General features: G+C 49.5%; 1 protein-coding gene and 1 long non-coding RNA gene across 6 annotated transcripts in view; one reads left to right on the forward strand and one right to left on the reverse strand.

The window, feature by feature from the left end:
• Nucleotides 1–700, reverse strand: part of LOC116591168 — a 215109-nt gene extending 214409 nt beyond the window's left edge. For all 5 annotated transcript variants that reach the window (XR_004285858.1, XR_004285861.1, XR_004285860.1 and 2 more), the window contains exon 1: nt 596–700. This is a non-coding gene — a long non-coding RNA (uncharacterized LOC116591168). The remainder of the gene's footprint in view (nt 1–595) is intronic.
• On the forward strand, nt 625–11737 carry LOC116591167 (dehydrogenase/reductase SDR family member 4). The gene is made up of 8 exons (XM_032343882.1): nt 625–755; nt 1830–2007; nt 6613–6714; nt 8731–8801; nt 8899–8950; nt 9225–9359; nt 9778–9833; nt 11236–11737. The coding sequence occupies exons 1-8, from the start codon at nt 625–627 to the stop codon at nt 11348–11350; spliced, it is 840 nt and encodes a 279-aa protein (XP_032199773.1). The 3' UTR covers nt 11351–11737.
• Nucleotides 11738–12090: the final 353 nt, after the last annotated feature.

The following is a 12090-nucleotide window of genomic DNA, read 5'->3' on the forward strand; positions in this document are numbered from 1 at the left end:
AGGAGATGGTGTGTGAAGGGCAGTGCCAGACCTAGCCCAGCCGCTTCACCTCATCACATCGCTCTCTCTCCCAGGCTCCTCCACCCTCACCTGGTGACTCCGTGTGGACCACAGGCAATCTCAAAACACTGACCCTCTTGTGAGCTATCTCACGTATGCAGACCCAGACTTTCCTGGAGATGGAGGTCCATCTTGAAGTTCTGGGAAGGTAAAGCAACCAACTCAAAGCTCCCCTACCCTCGAAAAATAGCAGGGTCAAGCGGCAGGACATTGCCGAGGGCGGGGAAGACTGTGGGTTCCCGCAAAGGAGCGGGCCCTAGAAGAAACCTGGGGCGACTGCACAGTCCCATGGCGGTCAGGGCGAAGCCGAGGACAGCGGGGCACGACAGCCGTGCGCCGGCAGGGGGCGCCCCTCGGCCACCGCCCGCTCCCGGTACGAGGGGCGGGCGCCTGGCCGGGCTAGCCAGCAGTCCCGCGCCAGGGCTGGCGGGGAGCCGGGCGGAGGTGGGGCCGCAGGGCGGGGGACGGAGCCAGAGGGGGGGCGGAGCCGAGTGAGGAGGAGGCAAGATCCTCGTTCTTTGGCTGGGGTCATTACCTCCCCTGGGTGTGCGGCGAGGCGGCGCCATGCGGAAGGCGGGACTGTTGCTCGCACTCAGCGGCGGGGCGTGGAGGTCTGTGCGGATGGCCAGCTCCGGGATGGCGCGCCGGGACCCGCTCACCAATAAGGTGGCTCTAGTCACGGCGTCCACCGACGGGTGAGTGCCGGGGCCAGAGTCTCTTAGGCCCCCACTATCCGGAAATAGGTACTAACCCGTTGACCTTTGCTTCGCTACGGGAGTCCTCAGTGGACCTCACTGCTAGAAAAAGTCTGACCCCCGAAGAAGGGAACCACGTGGTCGGCCTGCAGCGCCTCCGAATCCTCTTGCGTCGGCCCCACTTCTGCCAGTCTCCTGTCACCGCTGCCCCTGGCTCAGCTGCGCCACTTCAGTCTCCCGGGGCCCTGGGCTGCCCCCGTCAAGTGGCCCCACCTAGAGTCTGGGAAGACCAAACACCAGAATTCCAGACACTCCAGATTTCAAAAAATCCTATCCCACGGCCTCCCTCGACCCTGCACATGTTCCAGATACCCCATTTGGCGCCCCTTTCCTGGATGGGACACAAGACCCATGTTGTCCAGGTTTTTGTTTAGCTCAGTACATTTTGCCCTTGCCCTGTTTCTCACCCACCTCTCTTGTCTAGCCGTTTCTCGTCCCTGCAGGACTTTGCTAAATGCCTGCATTACACAAATCTGAAGTAAAAATGTATACGAAATGCTAATGGCTAATAACTGCAAAGTATGGAACCCTTACTCCCAGGGGAGTAGTGTAAAAAATGGGCATTTTTTACTAGAGACCCATCCTTTCGTATACACCCACACATGTAATTAACAACAGAATTTTGAGATGTAGACTAGTAAGGGGCTCTTTCCGGTGAGACCTTACAATCATGCAAGTGGCTGTTGCTACACCCCTAGCTCCTTTCTCTCCCCTCAGTCCCCGCAGGGTGTGTGGGGCTTGTCACTGCAGCGATCCCTGTGGAAGGTAATGTCAGTTCTTGAGAACCTAGCGGGGGTGGGGGTGGGGCAAAACCTTAGGAAAAGTAAGTAAATGAGTGCTAAAAACAGGCTAAGCATGTCCATCTGTATGGTAACCGCTCTTTTACACATAATGCAGACAGGAGGCCCTGCAGAGGGAGAGCTGGAATTCAGACCTGAGCATTCTGACTGCGGAGCTCATCTCTCAACCACTTCCCCCTGTACTGGCCCTGATAGACATCTCTCTCTGCCTCAGGATCGGCTTCGCCATCGCGCGGCGCCTGGCCCAGGATGGGGCCCATGTGGTCGTCAGCAGCCGGAAGCAGCAGAACGTGGACCGGGCAGTAGCCACGCTGCAGGGGGAAGGGCTGAGCGTGACGGGCACCGTGTGCCACGTGGGGAAGGCTGAGGACAGGGAGCGGCTGGTGGCCACGGTGAGCAACAAGGGTATGGGCACAGAGCCAGGTGGTGGTGGAAGGGAGCCTGCCTGAGCCTCCTTTCCTGCTTTCCTAACAACAGTGATGTGATGCAAGCCAGCACTATTAACTGAAACGTAAATGGTCGTTCTGCGTACCAATCCACCCACACATTTTTACTGTGTGCCTTTACTATGATGTCTCTCGGAATCATCCCATCCCAGTCAGAGAATAAAAAACCACTCTAATGCTTCAACCCTGCATCACCAACCCTTAGGTTACCCAGGAAAACAGCTGGCCCTGGTTCTCCAGTAGTTTCCAATCTAATTGGGCAGATGAGAGAGGTAAATGTGATTGCAAAACAGATGTCTCCACCCACAGACTAATAATCAGTGTCCTGTTCTATAGCTTGTTGAGTCAAGTCTTTGGGAACCTCTTCTGTGAGGCAACCCACCATGTTTCAGCCACTTACCTTTGCTATTCTCTTTGTCCAGAGCCTTCACGGGTTATCTCTAAACCTGACAACAACCCAAGCAAGGCAAGGACTATTCTCCCGGTTTTCAAACATTCGGAACATTCCACTCTGAAAGCTGGAACAACGTCCCGAGGCCCCACAGCCAGTCAAAAAGAGCTGGAAATCAATCCAGACCTGCCAAGCTGACTACAGACCACCAGGCATTTCTCCATTAGCATCAGGGCAGGTCTTTCATGCCCACTTGGACGTTAGTTTCAAAGAAAGTGTCAAAGGCAGTGTCAGAGCTGGAACTTGGCACCAGCTTTCCAGCGACACAAGAAAATATGAGTATCTGGCAAAGGAGGCTGTTCTTCCCTCAGGCTCAGGACATACACTTTATTACCTGGAGTAAAAAGGAGACTCTACCCTAGATGGAAAGTAGAGCAGACTGGAAGGCTGGCAGAAATAATTCGGTAATCGTAGAAGAGGGGTTCCTTAAACAGTGGTAAATAGTGGTATGATAGGATAAAGTCATTCCATTTGGGGGGAACCATTTAGCAGTGCACTGGGGAGAGCCAAATGTGTGTCCAAGAAAGTAACTTTGGGGCACCTGGGTGGCTCAGTCAGTAAAGGCCCTGACTCCTGACTTCAGCGCAGGTCATGATTGTGGGGTCCTGAGGTGGAGGGCTCCAAGCTTAGCATGGAGCCTGCTTAAAATTCTCTCTCTCTCTCTCTCCCTTTGCCTCTTGCCACCTCCTTTAAAATAAATACAATTTTTTTTTTTTTTAAAGGAAAGAAAGTCACCTTGTTTGGCATAGGCTGCTAGATAGAACCTGAGTTTGGGACCTTGATTCTGAGGGTGAAGAGAGCCTCTGGGACCCTGGGCCAACTGGTGACTAGCCATATGAAATGTGCCTAGCAACTTAATTTTAAAATCCTGCCAGGGAAACAACCTCTAACCCCTACCAGGTCCACTTACCCTGTCCTACAGCCCTGGCCCAGATGTGGGGCTTGAGCTAGACCTCCCAGAGGGCGTATAAGACTGGACAGATGGAAGAGTGACAAGGTTCCAGATGACCCTGCAAAATCAGCAGGGAGCCAGGGAGGGCCTGAAAGGGAGAGCAGAGCATGGGCTCAGGAGTGCCGGTGGAAAATGGCCTGGTGGGAAGGATAAGGGACAGGGGCTCCATAGCCTCCCAAAGAAGGTTAGATGTTCTTGGAGGAAATAAGCCACATGAGGTTTTGAGCAAGATGAATATGGATATATTTGAAAAAGATAATCTTGCACCAGTAAGAGGATATATAAGAGTAGAAAAGACTCTGAGCCAAGGATGTTAGCAAGGAAGCTGAATGCTCTAGACCATTCAGGTCTAGAGCAGCGGCAGTGGTACCAGAATGGATATGCCCAAGAGACGTTTAGTGGGAACCAAGCAAGATTTTTTTTCTTCCTAACGCAAGAAATGGGAAACAGTGGGTTAAAGCCTCTACCTTCGGCTCAGGTCATGATCCCAGGGTCCTGGGATCGAGCCCCGCATTGGGCTCTCTGCTCAGCGGCGAGCCTACTTCCACCTCTCTCTCTCTGCCTGCCTCTCAGCCTACTTGTGATCTCTGTCTGTCAATAAAATCTTAAAAAAAAAAAAAAAAAAGAAGAAGAAATGGGAAATAGGAGGGTTGAGTCGAAAAACACCTTAAGGGGCTCCTGAGTGGCTCGGTCCATTAAGGGTCTGCCTTCAGCTCACGTCATGATCCCAGGGCGCCCCAATAAGTTAATTTTTAAAATGGTTACTATCCAGTGGCTTCCTAATCTGCGCCACAAAGCTTCTCAAAGGCATGGGGGAGCAGAATCCAGATCACTCGCTTCTCCACTTGACTATATTTTTTCTAAAAAATATACCTACCCAAAAACAGAGCACCCAACTCCTAAACACTTTAGGGTAGCGATCACACAATTTAGGGCAGGCTTATGAGACACCTGGGTAGTCATAGTGCCTTTCTCATGAATCTTCTATGGTTCTCTGTTCAGTCAAAACCTAGACTTCTCGGGCGCCTGGGTGGCTCAATGGGTTAAAGCCTCTGCCTTCGGCTCAGGTCATGATCCTAGGATCCTGGGATCAAGCCCCACATCAGGCTCTGTGCTCAGCAGAGAGCATGCTTCCCTACTTCTCTCTGCCTGCCTCTCTGCCTACTTGTGATCTCTGTCTGTCAAATAAATAAATAAATAATCTTAAAAAACAAAAACAAAAACCCTAGACTTCTCCCTTCTCTGAGATGTAGGCTCCCTGCCCCCAACCACACAGCCACAGAGCAGAGCACCCATCCCTTTCTAGCTTCCTGTGCACTTCACTCGTTGCAAGTCCATAGGTGAGATTTACACAGAGCCAAGGCAGGTGACTGGGGCTTGGTGCTGGGACGCCAAAACTTAGCACCAGACAGTATCGATACTGGTTTGAAAACCTTACGTGATTTTCAGTTTTGTTCAATTTATATGTTGACAGCCCAAGCCATTCCTTCAGCAGCGTGGAAGCAACTGAGCTTAGCACCTAGTTAGCAAGAATAATTAGTTAAAACAGGAACTAGCAGATGGTACACATAGTTAATAACACCCCTCCATGCGCTAAATCATGAAGCACAAAGGTGCTTAAGGGCCCGTAGTGCTGCTTGCCCAAGGCATCTGAATTGCCTGTTCCGGACCAATGTGTAGCCTCTTCTCAGAGCCCTGTTTTGTGGGCAGATTCTGTTCAACCACTCATTACTCTGGCACGTGCCTTCACCACCTACTTTCAATTTATTAGCGAGGTGAGATGTTGCCTTTCTTGGCCTCCCCAGTTTAAATATTGGTTTCCACCTTGAATCTTCCATGCCTCCCAGCCAAAAAAAAAGGGGGGGGGGAGATGACATCATAACTGAGTCGAAACTGCTTTAAGCCCAGGCTGGTGTCTTCCTCACCGTGGCTCCTGCATAGCCAGTTTCCTAGTGATTCCAACTCACTTTCAAAGGACTCTTTAAGAATTAGCTCTGCAGGGGCACCTGGGTGGCTCAGTGCGTTAAGCCTCTGCCTTCTGCTCAGGTCATGATCTCAGGGTTCTGGGATTGAGCCCCGAATCGGGCTCTCTGCTCAGCCCGGAGCCTGCTTCCTCCTCTCTCTCTGCCTGCCTGTCTGCCTATTTGTGATCTCTATCTGTCAAATAAATAAAATCTTAAAAAAAAAAAAAAAAAAAAGAATTAGCTCTGCAGCAGAAGGGAGTCCGACCTCCGACCTCAGATCTGCCACCATTAACTGACTAGCTTTGTGCCCTCTGCAGATTATGTGGATCCCCCAAAGACCCAGTGAGAAGGCCTCCTCCTGTTCCTTAACCAGCCTTATATGTCATTACCGAGAAATTCACTTCCCTGGACCTCAGCTTCATCCCCTGTGGCATGAGGACAGTGGGCTGGGTGATCTAAAGACCTCTCCCAGTGGCAACATTCTGTTGGTCTATCTAAAACAGTTTCTCCGGGTGCCTGGGAGGCTCAGTTAAGCATCTGCCTTCAGCTCAGGTCATGGTCTTGGGGTCCTGGGATCAAGCCCCGTGGTGGGCTCCCTTCTCAGCAGGGAGTCTGCTCCCTTTCCTTCTGCCCTATCCCCCATTCATTCTCAGGCTCTCATGTGCTCTCTCTCTCTCTCTCTCCCTCCCTCAAATAAATAAAATCTTTATACCAAAAAATATAAATATAAATTAATAAATAAAATAAAACAGTTTCTCTATTCAGGTAGGTATGGACATAATGAGTTTGAGATCATGGTAACTCAGTCAAGGAGAACCGGGCAGTAAGCACTTGGACAAATGGGGCTGGGACTTGGTGGGAAAAGTGTAAGGGTCTGGAAATGGATTTTGAGGGGGGACCTGAAGCTGTGAGAACGAAGGAGCTCCCCGAAAAGGGAAAATAGAAAGAGTAAAAAGTCAGCAACAACTCTAGAAATGGGGAGCAGGAAGAAAAGCCTGCAAAAGAAACTAGACCTGAAATGTTTAGCAGCAGAACTTAGGGTAGCTGGGGAGAGAGACATTTCAGGAAAAAGAGGTATCATTTTGACATCATTTTGTCCTAAGAAGGAATTCTTTATCCACATTGATAAGTGCACCTCCCTTACTGACCTGCAGTTCTAATTCAGACCTTACTCCTCTCTCTAGGCTGTGAGTCTTCACGGGGGCATTGACATCCTGGTCTCCAATGCCGCCGTTAACCCTTTCTTTGGAAACCTAATGGATGTCACCGAGGAGGTGTGGGACAAGGTGAGAGGGGATTAAAGGAGCAGGGGATAGGCCTCAAGAAACAGCCAGAACAAACTTAGGCTGCTTTTAGAATGCATTTGTCAAGTGCCTGGTAAATGTGAGGAATCCTTGCGATCAGCACGCACCTGGAGTGCACCTGGTAAAGGGCAGGTGGGGGATGGCTTCCTCTCTCCTTGTCCCCCTTTCATTTCTGCTTCTCCCGAGTTTGGCTCTTCCATTTGTTCCTGGCTAACCTTCTTCTGCTTCACTCCCCAGCTCTCTCCCCCCACATGCTCATCCAGACTCTTCTTCCAGCTCTATTTCCAATAGAGACATGCCAGCTATCTGCCTAATAGCTAATACACTTAAGCTTACACAACCCCCGGCCCCTTTTCAGAAGCCAAAAAAGAATGATTTTGCATTAGCTGGAAAACTTTAATAGCTGCTAGTTAAGCAAAATGACCTAAGTTACCGCTTTATAACTTAAAACCTTTGAAAAAGACCCATGCACTTTTCTTCTTAACTGCAGTGTCAAGGAAATAAGAGATCCCAATGTCTAAATTCAAGTGTGGAATATTGGGTTTTATGTGAACGTGCGTAATTACATTTATGATATATTTCACACACCTACAGATTTTAATTATGAAGCCTTAATTAAAATATTTGTCTTTGTTTATTAAGGTTAATATTCCCACATGATTTGGAAATGCTAAATTTTTTATGATCTCCCCTAGTTTGGCTTTTCACTCTGATGTCATCAATAACTTCTCACCACTGAAGTTTAAGGATACTAAAATATTATAGTTTGTTTATCAGTGTTTCACAGACATAAAGACCAAAGTGCCAAATGTGCTTTAGTGAGTCAGTTCCTGATTGATATTCTTTAAAGTAGAGAAACATCTTTCATGAGCCGTCTGAATAAAGACCACATGAAAATCAGTTTTAAACCAAGTGATTTTTCTTTTTAATTTGCATTTTTTAAAATGTCACAGTACATCAAATATAAATTCAATGACTGATCCTCGATTAAACTCTGGATTTTTAAAATAAGGACATGTGGGGAGACAATTGGGGAAATTTTGTTAGGGACAGCCTATTACGTAAAATCATTATTACCAATGTTAGATTTCGTGGTGTGATAATGGATGGTGGTATGTAAGAATGTCCTTATACTTTAGGAAAAATGCTAAAGTTTTACTGATAGAACACTGTGATGACTGCAACTTATCTTCAGTAGTTCAGGAAAAAACTGTGCAGATACATGGATAGGACACATGGGGCAACATGCAAACAATTGGTGAATCCAGGTAAACAATATCTGGATATTCATCATACTTCTATTTCAACTTTTCTGTAAGATGAAAATTTTCAAAATAATAAATCGGCATGGAGAGCTTGGTAGGGGCATATCCCAGCATGCCTAGAACAATGTAAATGAGAGTTATGCCTTTGTTTTAAATGATGGATGTGGGGTTTTGACAGGAGCCTGTGTCCCAGCGGCCCCAGAAGTGCCCCCTCATGATCCTACTTTCCAATAATGGCCAGCCAGACAGCCCATCCAGGAAGGCCAAAAACATCTGACTCCTTAAACTCAGAAGCCAGAGAAATGTTGGAATGACTCCGAGTGCCTGAGGTCAGGCCACGTTTTCCCTGGGCAGCAGGGCCACTCTAGAGTGGAACCAGTAGGCCAGCCCACATCCAACTTCTCCCTAGTTGGGAGAAACACAGAAAATCCAGCTCAGATCCAAAGAGGACCTGCTAATATAGGCCAAATCATGTGCAGCTGGTTAGGTAACAAGAGGGACCAGGTTCCTTTCTTTCTCACGCAAACCTAATGGGTCATTCTCTAGCTGAATATGCCAGTGACAGAGGCTTCTCCCTGGGCTTCAGCTTCTGCTTTTGCCATGTCCAGGTAAACCATCCTTGAGGTCTGCACCGGGGCCCCAGAAACATCCCAGGAACCCCACCATGAGTCCTCATTGCCCTGCCTTCTCCAGCTCTTCCCTCATGCTCTTTCTCCTTCTCTTTTGGTTTCAGATTCTGGACATTAACGTGAAGGCCACAGCCCTCATGACAAAGGCCGTGGTGCCAGAGATGGAGAAGCGAGGGTACAGACAGTGAGAGGGAGCCTGGGTGCAGTGGACCTCATGTGGGCTGAGGGCCAGAGTTCCCACTGAGAAGAGGGTCACTCTCTTCTTTTTTCAGAGGCGGCTCAGTGGTGATTGTGGCCTCCATAGGAGCCTACTTTCCATTTCCTGTAAGATCCCCCTTCTTTGCCACTTCCACCACCCCCCCGAATCGTGCATTTTTTCCACTCCCCTGGTCACCCTAACAAGTGTATGCCCCCTTTTGGAATCACACCACCAAGCCCCTTCCCACAAAATAGATGCATTGCCTCCAAAACCCCTACCCTAGGGGTGGTTCACCCACAAGACAGTTTTCTGGCTCCCTTAGAGATGCCCTATTATCTACTGCCATATCCAAAAATGAACTGGAAACAAAGACACTAACCCACTGTCTCCTTTCCCCAGGGCCTGGGACCCTACAATGTTAGTAAAACTGCCTTGCTGGGCCTCACCAAGAACCTGGCCAGAGAGCTGGACCAAAGGAACATTAGGGTGAACTGCCTGGCACCGGGACTCATTAAGACTAGCTTCAGCCAAGTGGTGAGGACCGCAAGGACCCCAAAGGGGCATCTTCCTAGACAGCAAAGCCCAGTATCTTCTGCCCCACCCCACCCCAGGCTTTTCAACATTCCCCCTCCATACCATACATCCTCCTGTCTGGATCAGACCCCACAGGCACCTTTCTTGAGGTGTGTGGTAGAGACCAGAATTCAGACTCTGCTCACACTGTTCCATATCTCCTTAAGTGGATGAGAACTGGGGAGAGCCAGCAACAACCTCACTAGCACCTGCAAAGAAGACGGTGGTAGGGTACGACTGGGAACTGAGGAGGGCTAGGAAATGGAAGGGGCCTCCCTCCAGCCTTCCTCTCATTTGCCATGAGGGCAGCACTTCCTCCCCTCTCTGACCCTCTGTCTCCTCTTCTGCCACATAAAAAGATGTCCCTTTTTCCCTGCAGTTGTGGAAGGACAAGGAAAGGGAGGAGAGCATAAAAGAAATCATGCAGATAAGAAGGTAAGGCTGTCACAGGGGAGGGTTAGGAAGGACAAGGATGAAAGGTCCAGTCCCTCACCCAGCCCACAGCTCACTGTCTTTTGGTCCTACAGACAATACAAGCATGCTCTCTCCTGCCACAAACACATACATTGCAATCCTTGTGTGCTGCGTCGCTACAGTGGCACATAAGAGGGGCTCATGTCCATTGCAAAAACCAAACAGAGGCTCCGGCTTTCAGCAGAGCACTGCTCCAGGGGAAGCCCTGACTCCTCTCTCCACCTGGCTGTGGCCTCCACCTTCAGCCATCTGTAGCGCCCAGGGACAAAGACCAAAACCATGCTTTTTTTTTTTTTTTTTTTTTTTTTTAGTTCCCCTTGAGTAAAATGCCATGTTTCCAAAGCTCAGATGGACTAAGGCCCGAAACTCCCCTTGCAAAGAAAACTCACCTCTTCCCTCTTCCCCACAGGGCTAGCCAGACTGCTCAGGCCCCTTTGGCTCCTTTTCCTCTAACCTCCCTGCCTCTCTCCAGCTTTTGTCTTGTCCATCTTGTCCCCTCAAGGACACATTCCAGCAATGCCTACTCTTTACTGGTCCGGACATCCCAGAAGCCCTCAGGTGCCCCGCAAGCTGCTCTCATGCCAGGCATGAGCTGCACACCTAGTTCACAACTCATTAACAAGTTGGGGTACTGTCATTTTGGAGCCCTGGTGAATGTCTGTGCCCATGCTTCTTGGTCTTGGGTGTGCACTAGTCCAGTGTAGGACCTGGGCATCTTTTGGGGGGCGGCGGGGGGCGGGAATTTAAGCCTCCTAGATGATGACAGTGTGCAGCTAGGATGGAGAACCACACACTGATCCAGGCCTTCTAGGTTTGAGGTCCCCACTCCAACCACCTCAGAGCATTCTGTGGCAGTTAAGGTTACAGCGTTCCCGAACTACACAATTATAGATACAAATCCCGAGAATTAGCACATTCTCCCAAAATGAACCTAACTTTAAGGGCCAAAAAGAGATTCCTGAAAAAGTTGTCTGTGAGTTGAAGCTACACAAATGCAGACTGAAAACAAACTGTTTACTGTTTCACAGACTCCCTGACAATTGAACAGTATACACACAAGCGAAACAAAGTTGCTGCTCACCAGTGTATCTGTATGACTTGGGATTCTGCTGTCCTGAGTTGTCTGAAAAACAAAAATGTCTCCATACTGTTTGAATATAATGTGTGGTGGGTTTCGCAGGATGCAGTATTTACTATAACAGCTTATCTTCACGTTAACTCTATTTGACCGACAGGAAGCTTGTCCACTGGTCCTGGATAAATCACCTGATACTTTTTGATTAAGCAAATTCATTCCCTCTGGGCCAGTTCAGGAGCTGACTGTTGGATTTTTACTCCCTTCCTTGTTGCCCCTCTTCCCCAGGATAGGCAAGCCGGATGAATGTGCAGGCATCGTGTCTTTCCTGTGCTCTGAAGATGCCAGCTACATCACTGGGGAGACAGTGGTAGTGGGTGGAGGGTCCCCATCCCGCCTCTGAGGACTTGAAGAGGCCTCACTGGGGCAGAGATTGGGCTACAGCTCCTGCACTCATCGACTAGCCTTTCCCACCTCTGCCCAATATACTGCTCACCTTACACCCCACCCCATCCCCCAAATCAGTTCCACCCTGTGAAAAGATCCAGCCTTCCCTGTGGTCAAGGTATGGTCTTGGGATTTGCTCTGTTGCTGAAGCCTTGAGAAGAGACTTCCCCTGAGAGCAGAGGGCAGGCCTGCTGAGAAAGCTGAGTCTATGTTTCCAAAAAACAGTACTTTTTTTTCCTAGACTTGGAATTTGAGGGAGACGGGTTTGAAGGAAGCTGGGTGGAAAATCAACAACTTGCAAAGAAAGATGCAAATAAAATGCAGATGATCATGTTGCTTTGAATCGATGTATTCATTTTTCATTGTGGGGTACATAGGTGTGGTGGCCAAGCAGAGATTCTTTGTGGGCTACATCTCTGCATCCCCTAATCCTCCTCCTTGTCTCCAGTACCTAAGCGTGGAGCTCAGGGGTGGATGTGTCTGCGGAACTGCCAGCCGGGAGGAGGTGGCCCAGGAACTCCTGGGTGATACTCTTGGCCTCACACCCGCGGGGAAGGTGCCAAGGACGCTGCGGGGATCCCTGAAGCTGGGCAAGCGGGAGGAAGGATGAACACCCCAGATCTGGCCAGGTCCTCTCCTGGCATCGCCTTCGGCCCTGAGTTCCCTTGTGGGTCAGTGAGTAGGAGCTGGACGCGT

The sequence above is a fragment of the Mustela erminea genome, chromosome 5 (genome assembly GCF_009829155.1).
Source record: "Mustela erminea isolate mMusErm1 chromosome 5, mMusErm1.Pri, whole genome shotgun sequence".
NCBI lineage: Eukaryota > Metazoa > Chordata > Mammalia > Carnivora > Mustelidae > Mustela > Mustela erminea.

Coding starts and splice junctions, on each gene's coding strand:
- LOC116591167 (XM_032343882.1), top strand. CDS start 625: ATGCGGAAGGCGGGACTGTTGCTCGCACTCAGCGGCGGGGCGTGGAGG. Junction 8,802..8,898: donor CCAGAGATGGAGAAGCGAGG/GTACAGACAGTG, acceptor TTCTTTTTTCAG/AGGCGGCTCAGTGGTGATTG. Junction 9,834..11,235: donor GAAATCATGCAGATAAGAAG/GTAAGGCTGTCA, acceptor CCTCTTCCCCAG/GATAGGCAAGCCGGATGAAT.